The following is a 14,998-nucleotide window of genomic DNA, read 5'->3' on the forward strand; positions in this document are numbered from 1 at the left end:
TAGTTAAAGTTATAAGTATTGGCTCTATACTGTCTGTATTTCAAACTTATGCTCTGCTTCTGGGGGACACCCCAGACAAGTGGGTGTCAGCTCTGCCTAGCCTGCTGGGTGGCCCATTAAGGACCCTCAGCTACACAACTGACCCACAGAGAGAAGGCAGACACACCTTGGGACTCAGCCAGGTATGCAGGGACCTGCCCATGGACAGAACTCTGAGGTGTTTCCAGGCCATGGGATGGGCAGCTTGTCTTTGGAACAAACAAAGAGACCACATGGCAAGAGACTATACAAACCTGCTGCAGCTCCTCCATCTGGTCTTCAGTCCTGCCTCTTACCTCTCGAGGGACTTTGCTACATGGAAGCTTTGAACCAAGGACTGAAAGACCCATCCCAGCTGGGGATGTTCTCCAGAGACTTGATTTGAACCTGCAGTTTATTCTATCACTGTTGCAAACCTGAACCAAGAACTTGGCCATCACTGTATGTCATTGATTCCATTGAACCCAATTCTAGCTCTCTTCTCTGTCTTTTTCCTTTAATGAATAAACCTTTAGATTCGAAAGGATTGGCAACAGCGTTATTTGTGGGTAAGATCTGATTTGTATATTGACCTGGATCTGGGGCGTGGTCCTTTGAGATCGAGTGAACCTTTTTTTCTTTTACTGGGGTATTGGTTTTCATAACCATCTGTCCCCATAATGAGTGGCACTGGTGGGGATACTGGGAAACTGGAGTGTCTAAGGGAATTGCTTATGTGACTTATGGTTAGCCAGTGGGGTAAAACCAAAGTCCTCTCTGTCTGGCTGGTTTGGTTTGCTTTAGAGGTGGAAAAACCCCAGCCTTGGGCTGTAACTGCCCTGCTCGAAGCAATTTGTCCTGAATTGGCACCTCTCCGTGGGGTCCCGCCAGAACCAGCCTCGTTACAGAGGCCTCTTGGTCTGATCTGGCCTGTCAACTGCTATATTCCCGAAGAAAAGGTCAGGTTATAGGAGCTGATGAAAGGGTCCTGGGTAGAGTCATACTTACTCTTGTTAATTAGGACATGAGCCAAAGCATATTAATCTCTCACATCTCAACACTGAAGATTGGGACCCAATTTGGGATGCAGTTTGGGGCTGTATGCAAAGCCATCACACCACACAGCATGACTCTGTGGTAACTACACCTAAAGCGTTGCATTCAAATTCTGGCCTTCTCATTACCAGAAAGATATTGACCCACTGAAGGGAGTCAGAAGAAGAGGAATAACTGATCACGGGGTTGGAGTAATTAATCTAGGGGGAAAAATTAACGGAACATTAAAATAGCATGGTAGAACACACACAAGTCGGCAATGCCAAACGGCCCCCTTGTGTACATACAGCATTATGATACAGTCTGATTAAATGATCACAGATTGTCTCCCAAATTATACATTATGATATACATGTTTCTTTAAGTCCTCACACACATGGGGATCTTGAAATGTTTTCACTCTGCTTGTTTACACTATGTGCCCTGTTCTAATGCTCCAATCAATCTTTACTGACACACTTTTAATAGGAGAAGTTCTGTTATCAGCAACCCCATACTTCGTATTTCCTTTTCAACCAGCAGCAGATGTGTAAACAGACCAAGTTCTGGTGTCGTCTTCTTCCATCCCCTCCGATTTCTGTGCCCCACCTTGCACCTACCCCTCTGCCCATCCGGCCGCTGTTGAAAGGCAGGCCAATGAAGCTGAAAGCGGCCTCCTGGATGAAGTACGGATTCAGGATGCGAATCTCATGAGCTTCTCTTGGGACACGGGTTGCCACTGACTTCCAAAATCCATCAGATGCACTCTAGGGAATGGAGACAGCAAAACAAGCACAGGTGGTTAGATAATACAGATGCCATGTCCCTGTCATCCTCTGAAAATCCACCAGGGACAGCTGTTCTCATTCTCCCCTTGGACACAGCCTTAGTACTGGTCACAGCTGATCAAAAATCATTAGCCAAACATCCAAGAAAATCTCTAACTGATGCCGTCTGCCGCATACTCCTCCTGTGCATGAATCACATTTTCCCATGTCCCACTTCTACCCTAGATGTACTGTCATCCCTCGCTGGGTCATACTTGAATTAGGCTGTACGCTTATAAGGCACTATCTTGCTCTGTAAACTGCCATGCATGCGCACGGTGCAGAATAAAAAAACCCAAACAAACCATAAATAGGACAATTGTGTCTTCCCCATAAATTGGTCTTCCTAGAGTGTTTACTCAGCAAACCTGAGAGACCAGGGGGATGGACGCAGCCACTTTGCTTTGGAAGCTGCCCCTATGAGCACTTCTCATTCTGTGACAAGCTGGCCTTTTCAGAGCTACTCTGGAGCCACTAGCCTCCAGAAATATCCCACAGCTGCAGAGAGTGGAAAACATAAAAAAGGAGGGAGAAACACAGGACATTGGGATGGGGCCAATTTAGAGAGAACTGTCCTACTCGCCTTCCAGTGTCCTCCCACTGGGAAACTACTTGGAATTAACATGCAATAGAAGAAAAGAGACAGCGAGAACATTCATGATCATAACAAGAACAGAGAGAAGGTGGCTGATAAAATGAGAGATAATGACCATGGATAGTTTCTCTCCGTTTGAATTCAATAGCCATCCCTTTTCGCATTCACCAAATCTCGCACATGTGAAAGGACGAACTTTTTCTGGGCAACAACTAAGCAGTGCTGAGTGTTTCAGGGATTCGCCCGCTCTTGGCAGACACAGCCCTTCAATGCACAGGTAGCCTTGTCCTCAGCTTCTTTACTGGATTATTCACCCTTAGGAAGACACACCCAGATAGAACATTGTAGGTGTAAAATAAAACTGCTAAAGAAATAATCATGTCTGGGGGATCTAGGCCATGACTACCTGGTAGCATTCTGGTTCTCTACATCAGAGGAAAGCAGAATTTAAACATGGGAAGAACTAAAGGGCTTTTCACCCATTAGCAGCCACAATGCAGTAACCAGACTTGCTAGGTGAGGTGAGGTGTTTGCCACAGTGACCCGGGAATCTCTTAATCCCGAATGGCAAGGGGATGCAGAAGGTTACAGGCCTCTCGTGGGTCACAGATTTTAGATTAATAGATTAAGGCCAGAGGGGACCATTGCGATCAGCTAGTATGGCCTCCTGCATAGCACAGGCCAGAGACCTGCCCCCAAATAATTCCTAGAACACGTCTTCTAGATAAACATCCAATCTCGATTTAAAAACTCAGCGATGAAGAATCCACCGTGACACTTGGCAAATTGTTCCAGTGGTTAATTCTTCTCACTGTTAAAAATTGATGCCTTACTTCCAGTCTGAATTTGTCTAGCTTCAATTTCTAGCCATTGGATCAAGTTAGACCTTTCTCTGCTAGACTGGAGAGCCCGTTATTAAATATTTGTTCCCCAGTTAAATACAGACTGTGATCAAATTACCCCTTAACCGTCTCTTTGTTAAGCTAAACAGATGGAGATCCTTGGATCTATTTCCTTTAATCATTCTCAGGGCTCTTCTGGGAACCCTCTCCAATTTATTGACATCGTTCTTGAACTGTGGGCACCAGAACTGGGCACAGGATTCCAGCAGCGGTCACACCAGTGTAAAATCCAGAGGTAAAATAACCTCTCTGATCCTACTCGAGATTCCTGGTTTTGCAGCCCAGGATCACACTAGCTCTTTCGGCCACAGTGTCACACGAAGAGCTCAGGTTCAGTTGATTATCCACCATGACCCCCAAAACTTTTTCAGAGTCACTGCTGCCCAGGCTAGGGTTCCCCCATCTTGTAAATATGGCCTATGTTCTTTGTTCCTAGAGGTATACATTTGCATTTAGCCGTATCAAAACGGATATTGTTTACTTGTGCCCAGTTTGCCAAGCAATCTAGATTATTCTGAATCAGTGACCTGTCCTCTTCATTATTAACCACTCCCCCAAATATTGTGTTATCTGCAAATTTTATCAGTGATGATTTTATGTTTTCTTCCAGGCCACTGATAAAGACATTAAACAGCATAAGGCCAAAACCTGATCCCTGCGGGATCCCCTGGGGAATCAGACCCACTCAATGATGATTCCCCAGGTCTGGGGTGTCCTTTCTAGTTCACCAAAGGGTGTCAGGTGAGGTCTTGAATAAATGCCTGAGCCACTCTGGTCATCAAAATCATTGCGACATGTACACAAACTATACAAGGAGAAATGTATGTATATACGGAAGTTATGTTCCTGAAGTCAGTCGGTACTGGTCACCGCGAAGGTGAAAAACAGGTTTTCTGTCGGACAAGAATGTTTATTCAGCGACCTGTTAATATGTAAATTGAGTGTGAGGACTTCAGAGAGAGAACAAAGGACTGGTTTACGGTGAAAAGTTCCCTCGCCATAGCTACATCTCTCAGGACTGTGTAACATCCACACCTCGCAGAGATGCAGTTAAGCCAACCTAACCCCCAGTATAGAGAGTGCTGGGTCAATGGAAGAATTCTTCCACCAATCTAGCTACTGCGTCATGGGGAGGTGGATTCACTATGCAGACAGGACAGTCCCCTCGGCACAGGGAGTCTCCACACGGAAGTGCTGCAGCTCTGCTGCTGTCGTGTTTCAAGTGCAGACAAGCCCTAAGTGTAGACACAGTCAAAGAGAGTGTGAGAGAGATAATGGGGGAGGAAGAACCGTATCTGGAGATGCACTTCAAAGGTTTGCCTGACTGTATGCGGCGAGCAGTGAAGACACCCAGGCACCCTTCATCAAGGAAGAAAGAAAGACAAGTGCTTTTGCTTCATGGAAAAGAGGTCTCAACCAGACTTGGTTGAAAATGCTGAAGAGAATTTTGGGTGAGACAAAGCTTCAGGAGGTTATCGTGTTAGTTAGGTTTATTCTCTAGAAAGTATTATGATTTTGTTATATATTTAACCATTTGTTTCCTACATTCTTACTCACTATTACTTGAATCTTTGATGATAAACTTACGGTTGTTTTCACTATAAATGCATCTAAGTGCTGTGGTTAAGCAAGGTGGTGGTCCTGAGCGAACCCAGACAAGCTGGTGTGTTCTCTCCTTTGGGAACAGCAGGGCTGGTAATTCTGTCAGTGCTCAGTGGAGAAGGGCTGGACACTGCAGGGAACGCTCTGTGAACTCGGGGGCTGACGTGTGCTACCTGTACAGAGAGCGCGAGGCCTGCAGACGCCTGGCAGGCAGAGCTTGTGCTGCCAGAGGCTGGTGGTTTTGGGGAGCTGACCCACAGCAGACACAGACAAAGCTGCCTCACACTAAGGGCAGGTGGTGGTGAGGTGCCTCACAACCCTGGATGCCCCTAGGGAGCATCAGTCACAGACCTCAAAGGATCGAGCCATGTATTCTGTGATTTCCAGACCAGAAACAACAGAAACACGGACTTCAAATACGTATATGCAGCACGTGTCTAGTAAGTACACAACTCCTCCTCAAATGCTGAAGGGCAGGGCCTGGGAGGTACTGCCCAAAAAATGCCAGGTGCATCTAGAACCATTTCAAGTACTTGGAACATTAGCTCTGGACCGTGGCTACTCCCTCCACAATTCCACTACTTTTGTCACGATAAACTCTTGTTATCCCCCCAAAACCACCAAGCTGAATATAAGCACAAGATACAGTGAACTTAAAAACAGTGAAATCCTGCCTGCCTGCCTCCCAAACTGACCTCTGCAGTCAGTTACACATTTCCCTCACTCTGACAGCAAAAAGTACAGACTGCCTGAGTCTTTCATACCCTAGCTGTGGGAAAGAGTAATTGACTGCGGAGTGGAACACTTCATAAATCCAGTGACAGCTGTGCCCTGACAGATAAGGAAGTGGGGCCTTTGACTCATGTCTAAACTGGATTAAGCATCTTTATTTACTGCTTTCTCCAAGTGTGGTGTCCACTTCTTTACAGACCATTGGGAAAACTGACTGTATGAGAACGTACCCACATTTGGGGTAAGAACACCACAAAAAGAACAGCTCCAACAAACACATGCCCCGTATTATAAATAGGGCCCTATCAATATCACAGTCCTTTCCGGTCAATTTCACGGTCATGAGATTTTAAAAATCGTAAATATCATGATTTCAGCTATTTGAATCTGGAATTTCAGGGTGTTGTAGTTGTAGGGGAAGGGTTGCAAGATTGTTGAGGAGGGTGGATTCACCACTGCCACCCTTATTTCTGGGCTGCTGCTGGCAGGGTGCTGCCTTCAGAGCTGGGTATCTGGCCCACAGCCACCGCTCTCCCGCCACCCAGCTCTCCAGGCAGCGCAGAAGTAAAGGTGGGTGGCCATACCACGACCCCCTAAAATAACCTTGTGACCCCCGCTGCAACTCCCTGTTGGGTCAAGACCTCCCATTTGAGAAACGCTGGTCTCTCCTGTGGAATCTGTATAGTACAGGGTAAAAGCACACACACCACCAGATTTGACGGTCCGTGACACTTTTTTCATTGCCATGAATTTGGTAGGGCCCTAATTACAAAGGTACTAAACAAAGAGACTGTCAAACCCATTCTCAGCTATTTTAGACTAATCCATCATAAACAGTCACTGCTTCTACCAGCAGGAGGGGATGGGAAGGAATGGCACCGGAACACTGCATGTGGGGGGACTCATTTTCTGCAGGCCCAGTCTTCTGGAAAAGACGATGCTGTAGGGAACATGGCGGGAGCATTGTGACGAGCTCACAGCCACTCCACTGCCCACTTCTCCCAGGTTGTCCTTATTTCGTTTTTTATAGATAGGGACTATATTTGCCCTTTTCAAGTCCTCTGGAATGTCTCTGGTCTTCCATGACTTTTCAAAGGTAATTGCTAATGGCTCACATATGTCCTCAGTCAGCTCCTTGGAAACATCATTCTGCGATTTATTAGCATAAGCATTAACACATATTTCAAGAGACCATTCAAGGTGAAGGGGCCTGTTAACACCCCTGCTATCATAGGAGGGAAAGAAAGGGAGGGGTTAAGTGAATTACAGATTGTTGTCATCAGCCATAAACCCAGTGTCACCACTCAGTCCATGATTTTTAGTATCTAGCAGATATTGCAATGATCTTGGGGTTCATTAAACAACAAGCCAGTGAATGAGAAAGGCACAAAACTTTTAAAAACAAACTAGAGAATGTGTGCGGTGAACTGCGGTACACAGCTACATTGCGTTCTCACCCCTTGCTTCCAGGGCATGGCTCAAAATTCCTGTGTTCCTAATACTGTCCCTTATGAGGGAGGCTCTCTAGATTATATTCATGTACAAACATATCTCTACATCTTCCCTCCTAAAAACACCAATGAGCTCTCACATACATATACAGAAACAGCTCACTATTATCTGATAACACATACGTTACCTTCTCAACTCGAGTACATTTCCATAAACCCAGCATGTCAGCTACCAAGAGAGGAGAGGTTACAAGCACCTCACGCTGGAGGGAGTCTTTACCACTCACTTTCCTCAAATACCCCTTTTCCAGGTAGGTTGGCAAATCTCTATGAGACTTGCAGGAGGTTTAATCTCCACTGCTGATCTCAGTATCAACCTTTCATTACGATCTGCCTCATTCTTTTTTTCCTTGGCAGTTTCTCCTCTGTCTGTTGACGATAAACAGTCAGTCAGTTGGTGAATGCCAGAGTCCACATCTACCATCAGTGTTTCAGAACTTTCTGGGATTACCCTAAGGTCTGATCTACACTAGGAAATTAGGTCAGTGTCACTCAGAGGTGTGAAAAATCTGCACCCTTAGCAATGCAGTTAAACCAACCTAAGCCCAGGGGCAGACAGTGCTAGGCTAACAGGAGAATTCTCCTGTCAATCTAGTTACTGTCTCTCAAGGAGGCGAATTACCTACACCTACCTACCTACGATGTGAAATTGCAGAACTACTAACGGTAGTCTGTAACCTATCATTTAAATCAGCTTCTGTACCAGATGACTGGAGCATAGCTAATGTGATGCCAATTTTTAAAAAGGCCTCCAGAGATGATCCCGGCCATTACAGGCCGGTAAGCCTGACTTCAGTATGGGGCAAACTGGTTGAAACTATAGTAAAGAACAATATTGTCAGACATATAGATGAATATAATATGTTGAGGAAGAGTCAACATGATTTTAGTAAAGGGAAATCATGCCTCACCGATCTACTAGAATTCTTTGAGGGGGTCAACAAGCATGTGGACCAAAGGGATCCAGTGGATATAGTGTACTTAGATTTTCAGAAAGCCTTTGACAAGGTGCCTCACCAAAGCAAAGTAAGCTGCCATGGGATAAGAGGGAAGGTGCTCTCATAGACTGTTAACTGGTTAAAAGGTAGGAAACAAAGGTGTGACATTGCACTCCATATGATTTTATGAAAATATGCTAGTATGTGTGAATATAACTGGAATATGCTTTATGCAAAAGGTCTCTTGTAAGGTATCATTACAAAGCTTATAACCTATTGAGTGTGGTCATCCTATTTGTATGAATGTATCAGTCTTGTATCTGTAACTAGAAATATGAAATATAACTCTGAGATCCTATCATAATTATGCAAAGTGTGGGCCATTAATGGTGGTTTGGAATCTTGATGGCTCCCATCAACTAGGACAATTGGTTGTAAATGGCTCTGTTTACTTGCAAGCCTTCCTGTGAGTCAGGCCAGAAAGAATGAAGGCTTGGGGTCTCACAGGACATGTGACTATGTCACTTGGTACTGGAATCCATCTTAAACCTGGTGCTTTTCCATTTAGAAGGAGGGGTGGGAACCCAGAGAGAGACAAAGGATTCTTGCCTTGTGCTAAAGCTATAGAAGGGGGTGGAACAGAACAAATGGGTCCCAGTCATGTGGAATCCCCTGCTTTTCACCTAAGATGCCTGCTGAAATTAACAAGGATTGTACCAGGAGAAAGGATTGGGCCCAGACTAGGAAGGAGTCTAGTCTGTGAAAGAAATTTATTGGAACATCTCGGAGGGTGAGATTTACCTGCATTCAGTTTCTTAATGTATTAGGCTTAGACTTGCATGTTTTGTTTTATTTTGCTTGGTAACTTACTTTGTTCTGTCTGTTATTACTTGGAACCACTTAAATCCTACTTTTTATATTTAAAAAAATCACTTTTGCTTATTAATTAATCCAGAGTAAGTAATTAATAACTGGGGAAGCAATCAGCTGTGCATATCTCTCTATCAGTGCTATAGAGGGTGGACAATTTATGAGTTTACCCTGTATAAGTTTTATACAGAGTAAAACAGATTCATTTGGGGTTTGGATCCCACTGGGAGATGGGTGTCTGGTTGCTGGAGACAGGAGCACTTCTTAAGCTCTTTTCAGTTAAGTCTGCAGTTTGGGGGCATGTGGTTCAGACCCTGGGTCTGTGTTGGAGCAGACGGGCGTGTCTGGCTCAACAAGGCAGGGTTCTGGAGGCCCAAACTGGCAGAGAGAATGGGCTCTGAGGTAGTCTCAGCACATCAGGTGACAGTCCCAAGGGGGTTTCTGTGATCGAACCTGTCACAGAAGGGTAGGTATAAATGGTCAGTTTTCAGAATGGAGAGAGGTAAATAGCGGTGTCCCCCAGGGGTCTGTTCTGGGACCAGTCCTATTCAACATATTCATAAATGATCTGGAAAAAGGGGTAAACAGTGAGGTGGCAAAATTTGCAGATGACACAAACTTACTAAAGATAGTTAAGATCCAGGCAGACTGCGAAGAGCGACAAAAGAATCTCTCAAAACTGGGTGACTGGGCAACAAAATGGCAGATGAAATTTAATGTTGATAAATGCAAAGTAATGCACATTGGAAAGCATAATCCCAACTATACATACCCACACTGTCAAAAGTTTTTTTCATAAGGTTCATTATTATCCCTATAGACTGTTCCAAAGTCCATTCACCGGAAAACTGAAGCCCAATATTGCTAAAGACTTCATCTGGGGTTCCATGTCTGGAGAAGATTCCCTTCACGCCAGCTATCGTTGATTTACTGCCAGTACTATGCGGCGTGCACATTTCTGGATACAGAGAACAATAATCTGTGACTATTAATTAATCCTTTGACTGCCAGGTAAGCAAATCAGTGCCTACTTTCTCATAAGGCCTTTGTGGGACTGGGCAAGGTCTCAGCACCTCTGCCTGTTTGAATGGCTTGATTTCAAGCATGAAAGCAATTTCCAATCACGGAGTTTGACCCATGGCCAGTACATCACTATGAGTCTGTGTCCCTATGTTCATCCTGTTTACAAAACTATAATGGCTCATTTGAAAACTTATAATTTGCCAATTATTGTCCTGGTAAAATATGTGACAGTGGGACCCCACTGGAAACGCCTGCTCAATGATGAGTTCTCCATGTATTACATTTTGAGACCTATCAGTTATCCAGTTTTAACCTATTTAATGTATGCCATGTTAATTTTATAATCATTCTATTTTTTTAATCAATATGTTATCCAGGAAAAAGTTAAATTCCTTACAGAAGTCTAAGTCTATTACACCAACATTATTATCTTTGTCAACCAAACTTGTAATCTCATCTAAAAAGGTATCAAGTTGGTTTGATAGGATCTATTTTCCATAAACCCATGTTGACTGGCATTAATTACATTACCCTTTTTAAATTCTTTCTTAATTAAGTCCCATATTAGCTGCTTCATTATCTTGCTTGGGATTGATGTCAGACTGCCAGGTCTATAGCTACCCAGGTCATCCCATTTACCCTTTTTAAATATTGGCACAACATTAGCTTTCTTTCATGTTGTTCCAAAAATTATTGAAAATCAACAATAATTCTCCAGCAAGCTCCTACGCCAGCTCTTTTAAAACTCTTGGGTGCAAGTTATCTGGACTTGCTGATTTCAAAACATCTAACTTCAGTAGCTACTGTTTAGTATTCTCCTGAGATACTAGTGGAATAGAAGGCATTTATCATATGCTATGACTATCTCATCTGTTTTTTCCACAAATACACAACAGAAATATTTTATATGTATCAGTAGAGATCTGCTAGAGATTGGCTGAGAAAACAAAATCTAAGCATGTGCTTGCTCAAGTCCCGGACTACGGGGCTGGAGCAGAACTTTCTCTGCAATTGCTCCACCCCAACTGCCTTTGGCTACTGAGACACGGTCATTGAGAGCAGGGAGACTCTCTCTCTCCTGTACTCTCAATCGCATTGCTGCACTGACACTGAGGCAGCAGGGAGGAGGTGGTGCAACCTGACTGGAGCGAAGAGGGATGAAGAGAAGAGATGGGTTGGCTGAGGATGGAGAGACAAGGGCAGCATGGGACACTCGGGAGTGGCGGGAGTGAAGGACATGGGGTCTGTAACCACTAACAACACTCCTCTTCAGAAGCTGGAACATAAGCAGGGAGCCCTGATTCCCAACATTTCTCTGCTGCCAGTAAACAACTGTGAAACTTACCCGACACCGCATATGAGTGAGGATGACAGAAAGAAATCCTGAATAGCTACTGACTTAGTGAGCACCATCCTGTGCACAGAATGAGGTAGGAGGACGTGATCCTGTAATTAAAATGAGCCCAAAGGGGTAGAAGCCAGGTTACACGCACAGCCTGAATTACGGCCTTTCCTAACATTTGAGTGCTTGACTTTGCAAACAATCTAGAAAGAGCAGTAACTATCTCAGAGGCAACACAGAACTGTTGATAGTTGCGGGGGGTTGGGGCCTGTGACTGCCCCATGCATTGCTTAGGGGTGTAGAACAGAAGTTTTTCAAACTGTGGGGCGCACCCCATAAGGCGGCATGGAGGAACATTGTGGGAGGAGCAGCGAGGCCTGGTGGCTATGCCATGCAGCTCAGCCAGCCCCACGAGGCAGGGCTCAGGGAGGGAGTGCCACTTGCACCCCGACTCACCTTAGAAGCTGTAGCCAAATGGAAGGCAGGGCTGCAGTATGAGGGGAGCAGTTTTCCCTGGGCAGAGCTCCTGCTACAGAAGTGGGAGAGCAGCCTCTGCCCTGGGAACAGGCACGGGGCATCCACCCCAGGGCAATCGGGAAAGCAGGCGGTGGGAAGTGCAGCAGGGAAGGAGAAGCAGCCCCATGTAGCGGGGGGGGATCAGCCCTCAACCAGCTGACCTGCTGCTTCCCCCTTCCCCACGCTGGGCACATGGGGAGTGCTGCCATCAGGGGGAACGGCTGCCTCCTCGCTGCAGGGCGTCCGGGTGAGAGGCAGCCCGAGGCCTTGCCCGCTCCCACTGCCCTAGGGGGCAGAGTCTGCAGTGGTCCCTCTGGATGCGTCCCCTTGGAACATTGAGCTGCTGCTAAATAGAAGGCAGAAATGGGGGCGGGGGGGGGCGCATGTGTCACCTCTGAACTATCGATTGCCTGGACTACATCTCCAGCAGTTTCTGCACAGGTTACAGGAATTAAATGGAAACTGGTTTTAAGCTACAAACAAAACCTTCACCACCACCAAAGCTTTTTGCTTTGCACTTTTCATAAAAAGGTGACTTAAAAAACATAACAGTTTGGTTTAACCTCCCCTCTTGCCTGAGGCTATCGGGACCAGAGCTTCAGAGTGGCCCCTTACAGAGCAATGTTAGCAGCCTGAGGTTTGTGTTTCACTTTAGTTTTACAAGTATTTTCTATGTCAGCCTCTGGGCTTCTTGGTTCCTAAGAACAAACCACCCTCAAAACCAGATAAGGCCTCACCTCTGGTAGCCAAATAAACTGCTATTACTGGGAAACTGGCAGCTGCGCACACCCTTGCTCATTGTCAAGAGTCATCAGCCAAAGGAAGGGCCCTGGGGGACAGCCCTTTACGAAGAGCACTCACCCGCTGATGGCCAGTGGGACGTAAGGGGCGAGGCAATCAGCTCAGGCACCTGGGGGGCAGGAAGTTCAGGGCCTTGGAGATGGTTGCCAAGACCCCATATTGCAGCCAGATGAAAGCAAGTCTCCAGATGCAGAGCACAGGTGTTCCTTGCGTTCATGTGCACATTTGGCACAGCGGGATGCCAAGGAGGAAGTGTAATGGGAATTTGGCTGAAGGTGGGGTCCTGTGGGTGGAGAGGACCGCAGGGTTGAGCTGAGGTATTCACCAGGGAATGGAGGAATTTGTGGGAAGTAGCTAATGGTTCCCGCACTCCCTGGGAGGTATCCAGCAGAGGGCTCTGTGATCAGATTGACACTGAACAGCTAAGCAGAAGTTGTCAGTCACCTACCCACGTGGCTGTTTGGGCATCTGGCTGCTCCTGCTTTTGGAGGGCTCTCTGCATTCCTCACTGCAGTGCTCTCTCGCCATTTGCAAGTTATTACATCAGGATTTCCTCACAAGAGTGACAGAGTGTGAGAAAGACAGCCCTACACACGAAGGGGAGATGGGAAATTGACAGCACCCGTACGGAAGCCAGGTGTGACGGCCAAGCTCTCCTTCCTCCCATACTCCCGCGCCTTCCCTGAATTACAGCCTTAACGGGCTTCCCTCTGCAGCCCTGGGAGTAGGCCCTGCACCTGCACTGCCCTGGAATGACGCAGAGAGCAAGGCTGAACGCACTCATTTGAGCAAAGCCAGCTTGCATCTGATTGTTCTAAAATGTCAGCATTTCCTAGGCTGCTTTGCAAGGTCTCAAATGCTGCTGTTACTACGCATTAAAGGGCATGTGTCCGCATCCCCCAGAAACAGAACCACAAGTCAGGCTGCAGCCATCCTGGGCCAGCGTGGAACTCTCACCATCCCACATACATCTGTGTGGCTTTACCAGACTCTGGGTGTTACTGGGGTGAGGTTTAACCCAACAGCAACAATGGATCAGGTTTACAAGGGGCAGAAAAGCCAAAGGGAGTAGATTGGAACAGGAATGGGATAGAGGGGAAGGGGAGATGCCACAGAGGATTCTGCTACACGTGGGTGGCCCTGCAAGAATAGCTGGGCAAATACCGGTGGTGTTCTCAGATAGCTTGGGGTAGATACAAAATACCTGTGGATATTACCCAGCTCTGGGCGAATCACCTGCCTGATTTGGCTGTTCCTCTGGCCCTTTGTTAGTGCTACTTCCCTAGCTGCCTTTGTCTCTTTCTCAGCTCCTTGTGGCTCTGCAACGGTTCAGGAGTCTCCCTTTCATCTCTCACTATCTGCCTCATCTCACTCCCTTCCACTTCTTGCAGCTCCTCCTGCGGAATCTTTTCTCTTTGAAACCTTTTCCTCGGGAATTTCACTAGACTGAATCTGGGAAGAAAATACAGACGGTCAGAAGAGCGCTCCTCACCTTGCTACGTGTGCAGCAGGCGAGGTCTCAGGATTGTCCTTCTTGTCAGAGAGCCGAAGGAAACTAGTTCCTGGCCCACAATTACTGGCGTTCTCCCCAATATGGTTTGGTTCTGCACTGCAGCGCACCACCACAATGCAAACCACAGGCAGCCTGCTACGAATGCCGCCAGCTTTCCGGAGTTGGTAGCGCGCTCCACGCCTCCTTGCTGCCGGCGTTCACCCAGGGCAGCCACGATCCTGTCTCGTATAGATGTGCACTTGATTGGACACAGCTGTTCAGTGAAGTTTCCAGAGCAATTCCTTTCTCCCCCTCATGGAATCCCAGCACAGGTGGTGGGCAGAATAGGCCAGGGCAGGCTCAGGCTCCCGTTGCAGGACGCCGGTTGCGGGGTTTGCAGGAGGACGTTTTTGCTTATTATGATGTCCCATGCAGGTCCGGGGCAGCTGAGGAGGCGGTATCCACTGTTCAGTGTCCTGAGTTCATCAGTCATCTCCTGGAAATCCAGGGAGATGACGGATGAATCCAGGACACTGAGCAGCAGATACGGCCCCCTCAGCTGCCCCACAACCTGCACGGGGCATAGGAAAAGCTCGGGTGGTTCTTTGGGAAGAGACGCACTTTTCCCGTGAGGCGGCTTGGGGTCTCAGAAGGGGAGGCGAGGTGCTGCTGGGAGGGGGTCTGGCCAGCCAGGGGTCCTCCAGCCGTGGGGGGGCCCTTGGCCATCCTGGGGGGTCCTCCAGCTGTAGGGGAGGGGTGGGGCCTCTGGTGGAAAGAGGCCGGAGGGGGAGGCA

General features: G+C 46.9%; 1 protein-coding gene across 3 annotated transcripts in view; it reads right to left on the bottom strand.

Moving 5' to 3' along the window:
* ST3GAL3 (ST3 beta-galactoside alpha-2,3-sialyltransferase 3) overlaps nt 1–14,998 on the bottom strand; it is a 389,973-nt gene that overhangs the window by 52,257 nt on the left and 322,718 nt on the right. For all 3 annotated transcript variants that reach the window (XM_073357969.1, XM_073357970.1, XM_073357971.1), the window contains one exon: nt 1,674–1,820. In XM_073357969.1, the coding sequence (XP_073214070.1) occupies nt 1,674–1,820 (147 nt within the window). The remainder of the gene's footprint in view (nt 1–1,673; nt 1,821–14,998) is intronic.

This window comes from Lepidochelys kempii, chromosome 8 (assembly GCF_965140265.1).
Source record: "Lepidochelys kempii isolate rLepKem1 chromosome 8, rLepKem1.hap2, whole genome shotgun sequence".
Classification (NCBI taxonomy): domain Eukaryota; kingdom Metazoa; phylum Chordata; order Testudines; family Cheloniidae; genus Lepidochelys; species Lepidochelys kempii.